The sequence below is a fragment of the Pleurodeles waltl genome, chromosome 4_1 (assembly GCF_031143425.1).
Source record: "Pleurodeles waltl isolate 20211129_DDA chromosome 4_1, aPleWal1.hap1.20221129, whole genome shotgun sequence".
Taxonomy (NCBI): Eukaryota; Metazoa; Chordata; class Amphibia; order Caudata; family Salamandridae; genus Pleurodeles; species Pleurodeles waltl.
The window spans coordinates 736,302,714-736,320,488 of record NC_090442.1 but is presented as its reverse complement, the minus strand read 5'-3'; the positions used below and the strand labels follow the sequence as shown (position 1 = coordinate 736,320,488).

Genomic DNA, 17,775 nt, shown 5'->3' with positions numbered 1-17,775 from the left:
TCCAATGGCAGCTGTAGAAACCTTCCCTTCTACCAAAAGCACTTCTTAGAAGCAAACATAAAATCTCGTCACTAAACCCCGCCATTTCAACAACGCAGTTTGATGTTTCTGTTCTTTTTTTCTACCCACTACCAGAGTATTCAAATATTTAACTTACTGTTTTCAATGAACACGTTCCTGCTTTATATACAGCATCGTTTTCATGACATTTACACACACACACACGGCCCAGGACTATATCCTAAAAATAAGGAAACATCACTGTGACAATCCCCTGCTAAGTGCCAAATGTATATATACGCCATCCATTAAAAGAAGGAACACAACAGCCATGTAATCATTAAAGGTTTATTACATGGTAGCTGTGTCCCTTCTTGGGATAGTGGGTCAGAAGGCATAGACACTGAACGTTCGACATCCAGCAGGGATTGTTGAAGTGGTGTATCCTTATTTTTAGGTTCTAGAACAGGGCCAGCACTATCAATTAATAGTATGTTGAATCACCCCAGCACGAGTATGTGGGAGAGTTCCTTCTAATTTGGAAGGGTTCACCATGCCATCTCGGCCTTTCTCTGTGACTGATTGGTAACTCCTCCTTAACTGAGCACAGCCCTTAGTTGGGTTGATGTGCTTAAGGGTCCATTTAATTGGCGGAGGGGCACGTCTGCTCAGAATCTCAGTTCTGTGAAACGTACATAAAACTCTATAACCAACTAAACAAAGGAAAATACGTACACTAAATTACAATCTCTGTTATCTGGTGGACGCACAGCTAACAGAAAAAAATCAAGTATAAAGGAGCCCTCAAACTCGGATGCTCAGAGACCTCAGCCATGTGTCAGGGTTTGTGCCACCCTGTCAAAACTTGCCTAGCCGTTTTTAAGTCTGACTTGGCAGCACAGGTGCCTGCGGGACCTATTCTTCTCGATTCTTTAAAATATACATAGAGGCTCTGCTTCCACATGAGGAGTATTTTCCTCTATTAGCGGTTTGGTGTACTATTCTGCAACAAATGACTGCTTGTATGAGGGACTATTTTGCAAAAAACAAACAAAAAAAAATTATTATTATATATATATATATATATAAAAAACAGTCATAATACTAATACATGCATTTGACCCAAAAACAATTGTTTTTTGCTTTATTGTTTTCGGTGCAGCATACTTTGATAATGCGTTAAACTAAACATGCAAGTCAGACTTATTGACGTTGTCAAGGCTCGTTCTAGATTAATGTATATAGTTGGACACGACACCACATGTTCTGGCCCAGAAGAAAATTAGCTTTCACCCCTGCTCATGTGATAACTTGGTACTACATCACCACGGGCACCATCTTACATGAGCCAAAAGCGCTTAAGAGACGAAGCATCAAAGAATGGCATGACTGCTTTGGTCATAGATGCTCACAAGACCTGGTCCTTGAGCTAATCGATTGCAGTCGCTGGTAAAGAGCGCCTGCAGTCCACTCATACCAGGGGAAGCGGATGCAGCCTGTAGAATGCATTGGTTCAGGACTTTATTGATAACACGGTTCAATAAAGTCAGGCGCCATCAACAACAATGCTGCACTCAAGCCTAGCCCGTCTTTCTTTAGTTAGGTCAAAAGAGTTATGTGAGCGAAAGAAATTGCGGACATGCTACATTTCTCGCTACAACACTAAGAAGAATTGTTTAATAAGTCGTGCAGGAAAACTAAAGCATTCCTATGCCAGGTTATTCAATCACGATGCAACACGGCAGTGCGTACAACGACATATACAAGGGGGATGGGGCGGTTTCGATGTTATTTGCTGAAAGAAACCCAAGGTCCACGCGACCTGATCAAAATCACAATTTAATAACCTGGTGTAGACGGCTCATGGAACCCTACAGCTGGCAATTTACTACAGGACATCAAACGCCTCACAAGACGGACATATAAATATGAAAAGCGGCCGACTAGTTACAAACCGGTCTCTAAGAGCAAGATCAGTGACAAAGAAATGTGGAGATTATATGATCTAGTCTGCTTCTGTGCCTGGAGAACTACACTGAATTGGCTCAGCTGCATAGTGCGCATGCACCCGGTGATCTGCATTTGATTTCTGCAATAATGTCCAGGGACACTTGGATCTCTGGAGGAACATGTCGCACGATTAACATTAATCACCTGGAGTTTGTGGATAGGATCCGAATGGAACACCTACCATATAACACCCTGAAGTGGTTTAACTAAGACATGGCAGTTTTATACAAGTTTCCTTAAATAAAACATGTGACCTCCTATAAATATACAGTGAACAAAGCTCTACAAGTACCTGATTTACAAAATACATCTCTGATGGGTGGAAACACAATGGGGGGTGTCGTGAGAATGGGATACTGTGTGTGTGGTGGGTAGGGCCGGAGTGAGATTAGTCCACTGCTGGACTTCATCTGACAAGCCAGACAGGTCCCAGCTCAAGCTGTATTTCAGAGTCACTGTTTTGTGGCGAAGTTTCCACATATCCCGGCAGTCCAGTCACTTCAGGTAAATAGCAGCTGTAACTCGCTTTCCTAATGTGTACAGAAAACAGATAGTGTCGCACAAGCAGCAATATCTTAAGTGAACCTGTTGAAACTAGATCTGGGAAGGGGTGTGCACCTCCAAGTGCTACAGTGAAGACAGAGTTAAGTGGCCTGCACGTACAGGACAACACATTTATGTTGCACATACTGTCAACAGGCGAACTGTATGTTATGGGGGTCACGTATGCAACGCTGGTGCAGGGTCAAATATTCCCCATGGATCTTTGAGTTCTTCACCCACTAAATGTAAAATCCAATCTCCCCTCGCGTCACTCCCCCAGTCCTTCAGGCAATAAGGGCAGAGGCATCATGACACACTTGAGACTTTGTCTCTCCCGAATCATGGCACCAAATTCAACAATGATAATATCTATCATGCACATCTGCAAATGTATTATTGTATGTCTATAACACTAAAAGCTCAGTCAGCACGCAGGACACGGGAACCTGCACACTTAGCTACTTACAAACTGCTGCAGCTGGCACATTAACCCCTCCAGTTCTATTAGTGGGCAGCCACGAAGCAATTTAAAATAGCTTAGCACTCCAAGGACAGTAAATCATGGGGGAAAGTTGCATCTTGGGTAAACCTGTCCAAGAGTGATGTTCCATAAGTGCTGCACTGTAAGAAAAAGTATGATTTCTGGACTAAACCTGGCCGGATTCCGGGGCTAAGCTTAAAGAGTGGTACACTAGTACCCGGGGCTGGTGAACCTATGTATAGGTGTGCTTTCAACTACAAAGGGAGACCTTCTACTATTTGAACAGCTGTTCTAATAGCTTAATTCAAGGACATCCCTACATAGCACCACCACATAACCAACTGCCTAACTCAACTACCTAATTTTCAATTTACAACCATTAAATCCTTGAGCTGCTACTGATATCATAGATTCATTTGAAACAAAAAACTCCAGGCTAATATTCTGTAATGTACCCTCTAGCAACTCCAGATTATGGTCTATAATGTGAATACTCAAAGAGTAAAACTTCCAACTGCATAGCAGGTAAAGCCTCCTCTCCCACCCCCTTTAAGGCAGCCTTTTCGATGAGGAAATGTTACCATGGTACATCTAAAAATGAGCTACTCTGACCATTTTTGGGAGATACAAACTTATGGCTTTCTTTTTTTTTTTTTTTTTTTTTTTTAACTAGGCAAGTTAATATGCACTTTAAGAGCCGAGTGAAGTTTCTGGGGGAGTCTCAATGTCTTGCTGAAGTCTGACAATCTGATCAGCAATGTGCATCCTGGATTTGTCAGATTTCCAGTCTGCGCACAGGGAAAGACTCAGTGAGCCAGTTTAGGAAAGCTAATCAGCCTCCACAGATGGAAGGAAATAATTCAGTGCATCATTTGGAAGTCCTCCTTTTCCGCCCGCCTGCAATGTTCTAAAAACATTTTCCGATCTTAAACAAGCATTGGCAAAGTCAATAAGACGCGCCTTTCCAGGGGCTTTTGGCTTTGTTAGTATGTTGTCATGGGTCCATTTTAGTTAGTCACTTAGGCAAAGTGATAGCTTAGCCTAGGCTTACAGCCTGTGCCCTTTTACCTACTTATTATGCTTTGTATTCATTATTTAATTACTGCTTCTTTCAGTGGCATTGTTTTAATTTCATTATCGGCTACTAGTCTGCGAAAGCATCGTTATCAGTGCTATGGATGACAATTTACACCATGTTCTTCTTCCTGGATTCACAAGAATGGAATGCAAGGCACACAGAATAATATTTTGCACTGCTAGTCCCAAGACTGCGTAAACAGCCCAGCACTTAGGTACCTATCCGCACCAGGCTTCTGTGCTTTAACATAAACATGTCCCCTTTAAAAACATCCTTGTAGGAAAAAGAGTATTAGAGGGGATTCCAGCAAGACTTTCCATCCATGCTATATGTCGGTTTTGGGTAGACCTCAGCCTTCGTGTCTCCATGGATACGGATTTGGAGATTGGCGGCCTGACCTTGTACCAAGGTAACAGGGGTGGGGTGCACTTCTCATGGACATTGTACTGACAGATTTGGCTTACATCACCATGGTCTTGCTCGGGGGGGGGGGTAGAGATCTGGCCTTTAGGTACAAATTGTATATTCACGTCATGACACTAGGTTGGGTTTGCTTATATTTACATCTCTAATTTTCACAATCATGATTTTCTTATCCCTTGTTATCCTAATCATTGTAGCTCATGCATTTTATCGTAGATTGCAGTCTTCAATAAATGTACTGAAAACTGTCCTGCATCTCTTTTCTTGCCTATGTGCGTGTAAGAGACTTGCATGTGGAGAGAAAAGGGTAAGGCTTGTTTCACCATGATTTCCCTGACGGGTCTTCAGAGCACCATGCGCACGACTGCCACAAATCACATTTATTGGTTGGGTTTGGGTAAGGCGCTGCTAGAGAGTCGGGAGGGTTGGGCCGACAGCTGCTGACTGCTTCAAATCCAGCAGTTTTGTTGGAGTACAAGAGTCCTTATGACAATGTTTTACCCATTTTGTACACCAGCGTGGCTGCAGTAAAGCATAGCTTATGGTTAATGGGATAAAGGAGAGCGTCATAAATGGAGTAGAAAGTAGTGTGGTGTAGTAGCATGGAGTGGTGTGAAGTGAAGTAGAGGGTCATGGAGTGCCCTAGAGTGAAAGGACACAGAGTGGAGTAAAATGTTCTAGAGTGGAGTGGCAGAGTGTTCTGTTGAGCAGAGGGAGTCGCACAGAGTAGAGTGTTGTAGAGCAGAGTGGCGCAGAGTAGACTGTGGCAGAGTGGAGTAGTTGGAACTGCATAGAGTGAAGTCGAGGTGGCACACGAGTTGAGTGGCATTGAGTCGAGTGGAGTAGTTTGTCATAGAAAAGAGTGGAATAAGGTGCCATGGAGTGGCAGAGAGAGTTGCATAGAGCATCGCAGAGTGGAGTGGCATAGAGTAGCGTAGAGTTTCCTGGAGTATAGATTCAGAGTGGAGTACCAGAGTGCAGTGCAGTGTAGTGGAGCAGCCTAGAGTGACTGGCGTAAAGTACAGTGGTGCAGAGTAGACTGGCGTGTAGAGTACATTGGTTTTGAGTAAAGTGGTGTAGAGTCCATTGACAGAGACAGTACAGTGGTGTAGAGTGCAATGGCATTGGGAAGATAGTTTCAGAGTAGAATGAAGTGGCTTAGAGTGGAGTGGTGCAGGGTAGAGTGCAAAGGTGTAAAGCAGAGTGGTGTATTGTACAGTGGTGCACAATAGATTACAGTAGCGTGCAGGAGAATGGCGGAGAGTAGAATGTACAAAGAGTGGAGAACAGTAGAATAGAGTGACAGAGTAATGGTGCAGAGTGTTGTTGAGTGCAGTGGCGCAGAGCAGAGAGAAACAGGGTGGAACAGAGTGGCAGAGTGCAGTGACGGAGTGCAATGTGTAGAGAGGCACAGCGTGCAGTGGTGCAGAGTAGAGTGATGTTGAGCTCAGTGGCATAGAGTGTAGTGGTGTAGACTGCATTGACTGAGTAAAATGGTATTTAGTGCAGTGGCGTAGACTGCAGTTGGTTAGAGGAGAGCGGCATTGAGGGCAGGGGCGTAGAGTGTCACACCATACAGGGAGTGCAGAATTATTAGGCAAGTTGTATTTTTGAGCATTAATTTTATTATTGAACAACAACCATGTTCTCAATTAACCCAAAAAACTCATTAATATCAAAGCTGAATATTTTTGGAACTAGTTTTTAGTTTGTTTTTAATTTTAGCTATGTTAGGGGGATATCTGTGTGTGCAGGTGACTATTACTGTGCATAATTATTAGGCAACTTAACAAAAAACAAATATATACCCATTTCAATCATTTATTATTACCAGTGAAACCAATATAACATCTCAACATTCACAAATATACATTTCTGACATTCAAAAACAAAACAAAAACAAATCAGTGACCAATATAGCCACCTTTCTTTGCAAGGACACTCAAAAGCCTGCCATCCATGGATTCTGTCAGTGTTTTGATCTGTTCACCATCAACATTGCGTGCAGCAGCAACCACAGCCTCCCAGACACTGTTCAGAGAGGTGTACTGTTTTCCCTCCTTGTAAATCTCACATTTGATGATGGACCACAGGTTCTCAATGGGGTTCAGATCAGGTGAACAAGGAGGCCATGTCATTAGATTTCCTTCTTTTATACCCTTTCTTGCCAGCCACGCTGTGGAGTACTTGGACGCGTGTGATGGAGCATTGCCCTGTATGAAAATCATGTTTTTCTTGAAGGATGCAGGCTTCTTCCTGTACCACTGCTTGAAGAAGGTGTCTTCCAGGAACTGGCAGTAGGACTGGGAGTTGAGCTTGACTCCATCCTCAACCCGAAAAGGCCCCACAAGCTCATCTTTGATGATACCAGCCCAAACCAGTACTCCACCTCCACCTTGCTGGCGTCTGACTCGGACTGGAGCTCTCTGCCCTTTACCAATCCAGCCACGGGCCCATCCATCTGGCCCATCAAGACTCACTCTCATTTCATCAGTCCATAAAACCTTAGAAAAATCAGTCTTGAGATATTTCTTGGCCCAGTCTTGACGTTTCAGCTTGTGTGTCTTGTTCAGTGGTGGTCGTCTTTCAGCCTTTCTTACCTTGGCCATGTCTCTGAGTATTGCACACCTTGTGCTTTTGGGCACTCCAGTGATGTTGCAGCTCTGAAATATGGCCAAACTGGTGGCAAGTGGCATCGTGGCAGCTGCACGCTTGACTTTTCTCAGTTCATGGGCAGTTATTTTGCACCTTGGTTTTTCCACACGCTTCTTGCGACCCTGTTGACTATTTTGAATGAAACGCTTGATTGTTCGATGATCACGCTTCAGAAGCTTTGCAATTTTAAGAGTGCTGCATCCCTCTGCAAGATATCTCACTATTTTTGACTTTTCTGAGCCTGTCAAGTCCTTCTTTTGACCCATTTTGCCAAAGGAAAGGAAGTTGCCTAATAATTATGCACACCTGATATAGGGTGTTGATGTCATTAGACCACACCCCTTCTCATTACAGAGATGCACATCACCTAATATGCTTAATTGGTAGTAGGCTTTCGAGCCTATACAGCTTGGAGTAAGACAACATGCATAAAGAGGATGATGTGGTCAAAATACTCATTTGCCTAATAATTCTGCACTCCCTGTACAGTGTAGCGGCATAGAGTTCAGTCGCAGAGAGCGCAGTTTTGGAGAGTAGGCTGTTGGAGTGTAGTGGTGTACAGTAGAGAGGGATAGACTACATTGGTGTGGAGTGCAGTGGTGTAGAGTAGTGGCATTGAGTGGTGCAGCATAGTTGTGTTGACAGAAGTGGGGTAGAGAACAGTGAAACACAGCAGAACAGACTGGCATAGAATGCAGTAACAGTACAATGATGTAGAAAACAGTGACAAACTGTTTCAGAGTAGAGTATAGGGTCATGGAGTGCAATGGCACAGCATAGATTAGCGGAGAGTACACTGGTTTTGAGTAAAGTGGTGTAGAGTACATTGGCAGACTGTGCAGTGATACAGAGTTAGAGTGAAGTCAAGTGGCGCTTAGTGAAGTGGTACAGAGTAGATTGGAGTGGTGCATGGTAGAGCACAGAGCAGATTAGAGAGAGTGGATTGGCAGAGTGCACCACTGTAGAGTGGAGCAGTAGAGAGTAGAGTGAATTGACGTAGAGTGCTGTGGCACAGAGAGCAGTGTTGTGGAGTGGTGCAGAGTTGTGTGGTGTAGAGTGCAGCAGTGTACAGTAGGGTAGAAAGGAGTAAAGTGGAGTGATGCAGAGTAGAGAAAAGCGACAAAGTGTGGAGTGAGTGGTACAGAGTGCAATAAGGATGGCAGCATACTGCCATTACAGGTAACATACCTTCAAATGAAATTACCATAACCTTTGCATAGAAATACAGTTTTACTAATAAAAAAAATACAGCCCACAAAGGATAATGTGTGGAAATGTCATCACCTAGTTTATTGATTTGATCATGTTAAACTATGTTTCCAGCGCACTTAAGAATTCACACAAAAAAAATATATTATTTTTTGTTGGGTGCTAGAGAAAAAACAATATCATACAGCCTTCCGACAGCACACCCCCAGTAGCTAGCATGATTGTCACATAAATCCACTCACTTTGAAGTCAGAGAAAGGAAAATAAACATCAAGCTGCTTGGAAGACAGAGTCTGACATCTGACCTCTGTCTTTGACTGCACAGCAAATGTGAGAAGAACAAGATTTAAAGGCCTGTTTACAGAACTCCAGTATTAGTGAAAGAATACAGCAAATAAGGAATGGGCCGGAGAAGAGACACAGAAGCTAGGTAGCCTAAAACAAAGATAGCGAATAGAAAGCAAGCAAATGTGAGTTACAAACCACAAAGTCAGTGGTAAGCAATGGATGGAATGCATTCCCAAGGGCGTTTTCAGTATGTGCCCAAGATGTCAAGAGCAAAATCAGACAGCTGTTCTGTCTGGTAGGCTTCGATCTAAAAACTACTAAAATCAATGAGACAGCCTAGTCTCTGAATTGTTTTCACACCTATCTAAGCACATGTTTCATGGCTATTTGTGTGTTCATTCTAAGAAGCTACAGATGTGCAAAAAGAAGTGTACCACATGGTCTTTCTAAATGGTTCACTGAAGCCAATTCAAAGTGTGTGTGTATATATATATATATATATATGCACACACACACACACACACACACACACATATACATACACACACAGGAAAAAAACAAAGGTTACAGGGACGTTATGGTTAGGCAGACATTCTAACCATTCAAAACCATAGAAATTCAGCAGTTAATACTTATGTTAAGAAACTGTAACTCATTGCTCAAAGTTACTTTTCGGCACAAGTTATAGTTTCATCAGATGAGAATAACTATAACTGCTGAATTTCAATGGTTTTGAACGGGTAAAACGTCAACTTACCTATAACGTACCTGAAACATTTGTTTGATTTTTTCCAACACACACGTTATTATTGCTGTCGGGATACGGCCAGCCCATCAGGGCCCTGCTTTTCCTCCAAATCCATGGAGGATCCACATCCCTATAAATACAAATTTGGTTTTCATTTAGTAACTAGAAAACTACTGAACAGATTTTTACCAAATCACAACAAGTGCACTTTTGGACCAAGAGCTAGCTTTCTGCCAAATTTGGTGTAAATCTGTACAGCTGTTCGGGCTATAGTAGTGTTCAAAATCCCCATGACAATTAAAATGTTTTTTTCCTCAGCTCCAGCTTGATGGATAACCCCAAAACTTCCCAGACAGCAGCTGAAGTGAGTGTCAAATTGTTTGGGAACATTCATGACGATTCATCAACCAGCAACAAAGATATAGGCAAATTAAAAAAAAACACTTTCTATGGAAAGATGGTCCTAACTAGAACTACCTATTGTCCACTGCCAGTAGGATATATATTAGATGCATATATATACACACACACACACACACACACACACTACAGGACTTCTTGGGTAGGATTAGTGTTTTCTTTACCCTTTCCAAAAATGGATACTTTACTTATGCACTTATTTCTGCACACTGTGATGTAGACGTATTTACTAGCAATGGCTTGTACAAAGAAATAACTACCCATTGAGTGTTTCGTGTTGGGGAGGCCCAAGCTGAAACGGAAACAAGAAGGGTCTACTTTGCTGACAATATTATTTTTTCTGTAGATAGGAGAGTTATCAATTAGAGAATCACTTAAAAATAATAGCAAAACGGTCGACTGCCTTTCAACCTAAAACGACGGACCTCTACTTTTCTATTCGCCCACCCAAGGGGGATGTGGTGATGTGTGTGGGGAGGGGGTGGTCACTTCATCGGATGTGAGCACTATGAAATAGCACAACCCTCCTCCTGCTTCCACTGCACCCCCCACTAACACTGAGGAGTCCACCATTTTCTCAGTCCCGTTACGATTATTTTCGAAATTAAAAGAACCCTTCTTTTAAAACAGAATTCGAAGCTCTTTCGGGCTAATGGTTTCACTTCTGTTCCAACTCACATAAGTGGAAAAGTATAATCAATTAGAATTCTGTTTTAAAATAAGAGTTCTTTAATTTCGCATCCCCACTCCACAGGTTACAATTCCGCTTTATGTGACACTTGGACCTCTGCTGTCTGTCACGGTTCAGAGCACGGGGTCAAAACAAACAACCCCCCAAACCCCACCCCAAGCGGCGCACACTCCAGCACCCGCCAACTCTTTACAACAACCCGCGTATCGGCAGGTGAAGGAAGGAGGCAGGCGCCTTCCCACCAGAGAGCATAACTAGTAGTATATGTATTCAACCCTCTCTATGCCCTATATTTAAACTGCATTTATTAAGCCCTTATTGCCCATGACGAAGCGTTGAAATAAGACTTCAGATTAGGTAACACATACCAAAGGCGTCATGGGTGAACCTCCGGCGTCGGTTGTGTTCCCCCTCTGTGGACGACATGGTTGTACCTGTCACGTGCTTGCAAGTCTGAACGGAGCGATCGATGCGCTCTCAGAGGGGAGCTGCTCTCCAGCACGTTGGAGATGCTGAAGGTACCAGGCTCAGCTAGTCAGTGGGGCTGAGTCCCGCCCCCTTCCTGCACGTGGGGGGGAGCGGCGTGGAAGGAGTTTAGACCAATTAACAATGCGCATACTCCGCCCCCCCCCCCCAAACTCTTATGCCTCTTGGGAGTTGTAGTGCATCTGTTCCGACAGTCAGATACGTTGTGAACAGGTATACCTGCCTAGCTAAAAATTATCTTAATATTCAACGTATGTTTTGTTACGAGAAACGAATTCAATAGATATTTAATTAGCTCATTTATTCATGTACATCTTTCCCTATCGACATGTTGCTATATTAAATGTAGTGGTGAAATCTAATTTCCTTCTATTAGTTGAAAACACTGAACATTTTCTTATTCTTTAAAAAAAAAAAATTAGACTTCAAAATGTTTTATTTTCCTCGTATTAAAAAATGATTGTTTAGAAAACAAATGTACTACTGGAGGAAATAAATGAATTTCAGCAACGTTGACTGCATTTTTTTAATTATTAATTTTGGCGGTGGTATATAGTGCGACCCTAATAAAAAAATAAAGGGATACTGTTCCTAACAGAGAAGAGTCCCTAGAAGGATACACACTCAGATCAAACAGGAGGGGAATTGGTCCCTTAACTTTTGGTGCCCTCACACATCCCAAAAGGGATTCATGCTTCATCATCGAGCTGCTCCTCCTAGGACCAGTGCTGCAATGTCTTACGGGCCCCACAAAGGGTCACTTTACGAGATCCTTTTATTAGACTCCGTATTGTGAAGCCTATAAGTGTGTGGGTGTTATAAAATATGAGGTCAAATATGCAGAACTAAATATAAGTGAATGTTTCCCTTCAGGTAAGAAGGATTGGTGGTCGGTGTGGGACACACTGAGTGGTGGATCTGGGGGTAAGGTGTGCAGGTCTATAGGTGTGGGTGACAGGGTGATCAAGGGAGCTGGGATGAAGCTTGTGGATGCCAAGGAGGGGATGGATAAGACACAAAAATCACAGTGTGGTAAGGTATTGGACGGAACAGGGGTTCAAACAGATGCAGTAAATGGGAAGGATGAGAGCAATGATGGGGGTGGACATAAGAAACGTTTGCCCTACATGGGCCTGGTGATGCCCTTAGGGTCTCATATGTCTGATAAGACCAAAAACAGGATATAGAAATATGAATATATGGACATTTTTAAACCTCTCCACAGAGGCATTCAGGCTAAGGAAGGGTCTAAGGAGGAAGAGTGGGAGTTTGCACTGCAGCCTAGGGTGCACAATAATATGGAGAACTGGACATTAGAGTTCTTGATTTACGCCAGCATATATTGTGAAAAACATGCTGACAGGTCCATTGCATTATTTAAATATATGGACATCATACGGAAAGCACAAATGCATTTTGGGGGTATGCTTGGCTCAGTTATGATGAGGAGTTTAGAGCCAGGGTAAGTATGAATCCCAAATACACACAAAGAGAGAAGTGAGAGGAAAAAAGTTCCCTTGTCCGTCCTCCCAACAAACTGTACCACCATCACAATAAAGACAAGAAAAAAAAACTGTAGATGCCCCCAAAAACAAATAAGCTCCACCTACATATCAAGCACAACTGGGTTGGTAAAAAATGCCCACACCCACTGATCGTGGCATGCTTCATCATTGGGCTTTGCTTCGACATCCCCGCAGTAGGCAACGCCAGGGATGGAGCGAGAGGGAAGGGGAAACAATACAACACAAATATATAGGGATCCATCATGCAAAAAACGACACACCTGTAAAAACTATCTCATGGGTATCCGGTGCTAATCTTTATTCAAGGATCCCCTGGATATGTTAAAAAATATATTCGTGGTGGTGATATAGGGGCACAATCACCCATTCACCTCAAGTTAACTGCTCTTAAGGCAACATGTTTCGGCCGCATCCGTTGCCCGTATGGGTCAGTCGGCCTTCACCAGGATGTTAGATTCCCTGTGCCATACCCCATACCTGTTGTCATGTGATCTCATCAAACAGGGTAGCTTGGACTCACTTGTCCCTTATCAGTACACACACTTCGGATCATTGCGTTTCATTGCTTTGTCTCCTAAACTGGAACTCTGTTGGAGCGCCTCCCTGTAGTCACACATTTATCAAGGGGCCAGCGCCTCCTATTTTGGCCATGCAAAGCTCTGTGAAGACATTAGAGTCATCACATCACCCCGCCAAGTCATGAATGCAGTGAATGTCTTCAACACAATCTATGTCCCCGACCCACATGGCGAGTGGCCTTCCGATCACATATAGGCCCTTTCAGTTCTGCCCCACTCAACAAAGGGCATGTAAAGTACCAAGACCCACAGGTGCCAGCACTGAGGCTTGCTGGAACTTTAACAAGTGTTTCTGCTCCACAAACCCTTGCAAATTCAAACATGAGTATTCAAAATGTGGGGGCAGACACCCCATTACTCAGTGTTTCACGATGGCAAACACCTCATGAAAGGCAACCATAGGGCAGGAACATCTAGGTCCTTCTGGGGCAAAAGGATCCTCTGCCAATTATGTTAGGGCGTTTACTGCCATGGCTGGCAATCTATCCAGACAGGGATGCAGCACTGAAGTTGGAATGGGGGTTTTCAGGTTGGCTACCAGGGTCCCAGGGAACATAGGTGGGCTGACAATCTGCTGTCAGCCAAGGCAGTGCCGAAAGTGGTGTCAGCTAAACTGTGGAAGGAGTATGGTGAAGGGAGGATTGTGGGCCTGTTCTACGACTGGTCTTTGACTGACTTAATCAGATCTCCTTTGGGTGTGGTGTCGAAGAAGTTGGAAGGGGAACTGAGATTGATACACCATTTGTCATGGCTGGAGGGTGCTTCGGTGAACAATTTTATTGCCTCAGATGACACTAGGGTGGTGTATGCTTTGGTTGATGATGCTATAAGGATGGTTAGGTGGTGCAGACAGGAGCAGACTTAGCAAAGTGTGACATTTCTGGATGACTTCAATGGAGTGCTGATGATGTTTTTAGAGGAGAACATGGAGTGGTAAATGCATATTTTTTCTGAAGCAGCGGGGGGGCACTGTTTTGGCCTTTTCTGGGAAGGTCGACAGTATCGAGAGCAGTGGCCACTACAATGGTTGCAATAGGGACAGAGCATAGTGTTCTTGGAATGTTTCCACTACTGGGAGCATTGACAGTATGGGGTGGTGAGTTGGCCAACAGGATGGTGACGTTTAATGTGGACAACATGACTGTGGTGGACTTGGTAAACAGACAGAAGGCACGTTACTTGAGGGTTTTGCGAATGTTGAGACATTTCATGCAGTTACGCATACAGTTGAATATTGTTTTCAAGGCTAAACATGTACCAGGCATGAACACCTCTACAACTGATTGTCTTGTTTAGAGTGGCACCGTTTTCATAGTCTGGTACCAGGAGCAGAGGACAGCAAGCCACCAGTACCTGCAGACATTTGGGCGTAGGTGGCTTAAGAGTGATTAGGCTGGGGATGATGTCTTTAGCACAGTCTACAAGAAAGAGCTATCATCTTACTTGGCAGGAATTTGAGACCTTTGAGGGGGAACCGGGGAGGCAGTTGAGTCAGGAGCACAGTAACAGGGAAGGGCGGGTGATATGTTTTGTCATGTCTTAAATTGATAAAGGTTTATCGCCTGCGACTATAGTGGGATACTGGCTGGTGTGTCTTTTTTATACCAAGTTGTATTGGAGGTTTGACCCAGCCAGGAATGACATCTTGAGGAAGATTTTGCAGGGGTGTGGCAGGGATAAAGGTATGGGGGCATAGCTTGCGTGAGGCTATCATGTTTGATTTACTGGTAGACATCCATAGTGTTGTTTTTACAGATTTGAAGTTGCAATTTTCAGATTGTGCATGATATTGATGTTCTCTGAAGCTTTCAGAGTGTCTGAGTTGTTGGGGCCTGAGCATGAGTCTGGGGTGTTGCACAGAGACATATGCTTGGGTCAGGATCAATTGGGGATCTGGCTGAGGAAGTCCAAGACAGATCAGGTGGGGAGGGGTAAGTGGGTGTGGTTACAAGAAGGTTGGCGTGGTGAGGCATGTCCGGTGAGTCAATGGTGCAAGTTTTAAAAAAATTGGCCAGGATACAAGCAGTGAGCAATCTTTTGTCATGAGGGAGGGGCACGGGTTACTGCGTTTCAGTTGCTGTCAGTGCTACTCATGGCATTGAAGAGACTGGGTCTGAACAGTGCCAGTTTTGGGACACATTCCTTTCAAATTGGGGCAGCTACAGCCACAGTGTGATTAGGCCGGGGTTGGTGTCAGATTCCAAGGATAGATAGGTGGAGGTTGCAGTCTTGTGAGCACTACTTTAGGAAGTAAAGGGTGACAACAATGTTTTGATGGAGAGGGTGGGGGGTTGCATATTTCGCACTAACTTGTCTTTTTTCATCGTAGGCTGTGTGAATAGTCCCGGGAGATATAAGATGTGACTTGGATGGTTAGACACTTGTTTGTTCACCGGGCAGCTAATTATGTGGGCCAGCAGATTTACAGATGGAACCTAGGTCTGCCCAGCATCAGACAAAGTGCTCTGGTGGGAAAAGAGTGGGATGAGGTAACTTGTTGCCTTTCTTAGTGACCTTGGTGCCCTAGACAGGTTGACCGGAAATACTCTTTCTTCATCTGGGGAAAAATAATCTGGTCCAGCGCTCAGGGCTCACTTTACTGCAACACATGCAACTGGAATTGTTGTTACTCAAACAGAAGTTTTCTAGGACTTGTCTGGTGTGGACTTAACAGGTGCCTCACTGGAAATGGAGAGGGGTGATGAAAATGCAGCTATTGACAAGGAAACTCAACAGGATGATGAGGGTTTTTTTGTGCGGCCAGAGATATTAAGGTGGTAGCTCATGTGGGCATCAAAGAAGACGGGATGGACCTTTTTAGGTTGGATGAGTTACACCTCTCTAATCTGGGCAATTCCTACTATATGTTGGCTATAAGGTATATTCTTGGTGAGCTATGGCATGAGAAATTTTGGTGCAAGGGTTCAGAGCACTGAGTTCATGTGTTGCAGTAGGTGGAAGGTGGGGCAGCAAGAAGCCCTTTGTGGTTTTCCTGGCTTGGGTGGCATTAGTTGTGGGGTAGAAAGTGAGATGCGGGTATATCCACCCTTGGGGCAGGGGAGCATAGGTGAAGGAAGAAGTTTTGGGGAATGTTTCGAGAGCGAGACTTCATTGAAGGATGCTTGGGGAAAGGAAGTGAGAAGGAGACTAAGAACAGAAGGAGGTCATTAAGTGGAAGGTGATTGTAAGAGTGAAACAAGACGGTGTGCTGGGTTGAAAACTTGATGTGGAATGAAAAGTGTGCATTGAACAAAGGGATTATGTTAATGATGTCTGATGTTATGTTAATACTGTTGATACGTTTGAAATGTTTGCAACCCTGTCCAAATAAATGGCCTTTTACACTTCATGGACTACAGCTATGATTACTTCACGATTGTCCACTTTTCTCATGCCTTAAAACGTCTCTGCTAATTGGGCTTTAGATTTCAGCTCATGTGAGGATGGCTCAGATGTATAGGTTACAGAGAAGGCAGTCCAAAGAGTGGAGGAAACAGCTGCTATGGTGGATCTCTCATTTTCAGTCCCGAAAGGACTTCTTTTGTAGCCAAAGAAGGCTGTACCAGCAGTGATTCAAAGTGGCAGGACTTTGGAGTCAAAACACTGTGAATCGGAGGATCCTAAACATTTGAACAGAAAAGCTGAAGCAGTAGGTTCACATCTTCCCGCGGGTTCAGGTAGTTAGGCCATCTTCCAGCTGTCTCCAGTAGAAACACCGCCAAGTACCAGAGAATCGTTCCCACGTTCTCAACGCTACTCCACATTCCAGCCTAAGGGACAACAGGATATTATTGTAGTATTTATTTATTTTTAGAGCACAGAGCTACCTAAAAGGAGTTTTATTTTTTTGTATTTATTTAACACATAAAGTGGTGAATCCATTGAGACACAGACATCACAATAAAAAATCATCAAAATAAAGGCTCAATAAAATGCAGAAATATAATCCAGAAAACCAGTAGACACACAAACTTGTTTACAACTAAGAGACAACTTACAACATGTTATCTATTTAAAAATTACCTTCCTTTAGTTATTTGTCGCATAAAGAATCCCAACAATACAAATTCACAAATACTCAAAGCCTTTAAAAATGTGAACCTTGTGCTTCCTCGCCACCACGGTCCCGATAGTAATGTTAACTAGGGATATGCGAGGAGCCCTTTACAGAGAGAGGCACAAGACATCTTCCTTACCCTTGAAAAAAACATTAGTGAATTAGAAAAATGACCACGGGCATTCCTGAATCCGGAGTATCTCGTACGGGGGATATTCAATAACCTAAAAATTATTTCTACTGCAAAAATGCCCTAATAGCTCTATGCTGCAGACCGTTGTTATTTATTTTATATTTATTTGGTTATTTAAAAAATACTGAGATTGAACCTCATGCAATCATTAAGATAAAGACCAGATGACCATATTTACAGTTTAAAAAATTACAAAAAATCTATTCACCTGTAAACATATATACTGATAGCTGATTCATCATCAAAAAGTGGGTTATTGAGGCATACGTTATCCGTATAGGAACAATATATTTGTTTTTCGCTTTCTCTAGCCCTGGACAATAAACAGGACAAGAACGGAGTCCTGTATCATGGCATTTCAAAATTGACAAATGTGGGGGCCTTCTATG

The 17,775-nt window shown here is 43.4% G+C and overlaps 1 protein-coding gene across 1 annotated transcript in view; it reads right to left on the bottom strand.

Moving 5' to 3' along the window:
- LOC138288102 (uncharacterized) overlaps positions 1 to 11,095 on the bottom strand; it is a 270,866-nt gene extending 259,771 nt beyond the window's left edge. The window contains exon 1 of the mRNA XM_069229334.1: positions 10,915 to 11,095. Within this exon, the coding sequence (XP_069085435.1) occupies positions 10,915 to 10,972 (58 nt within the window). The 5' untranslated portion in view covers positions 10,973 to 11,095. The remainder of the gene's footprint in view (positions 1 to 10,914) is intronic.
- Positions 11,096 to 17,775: the final 6,680 nt, after the last annotated feature.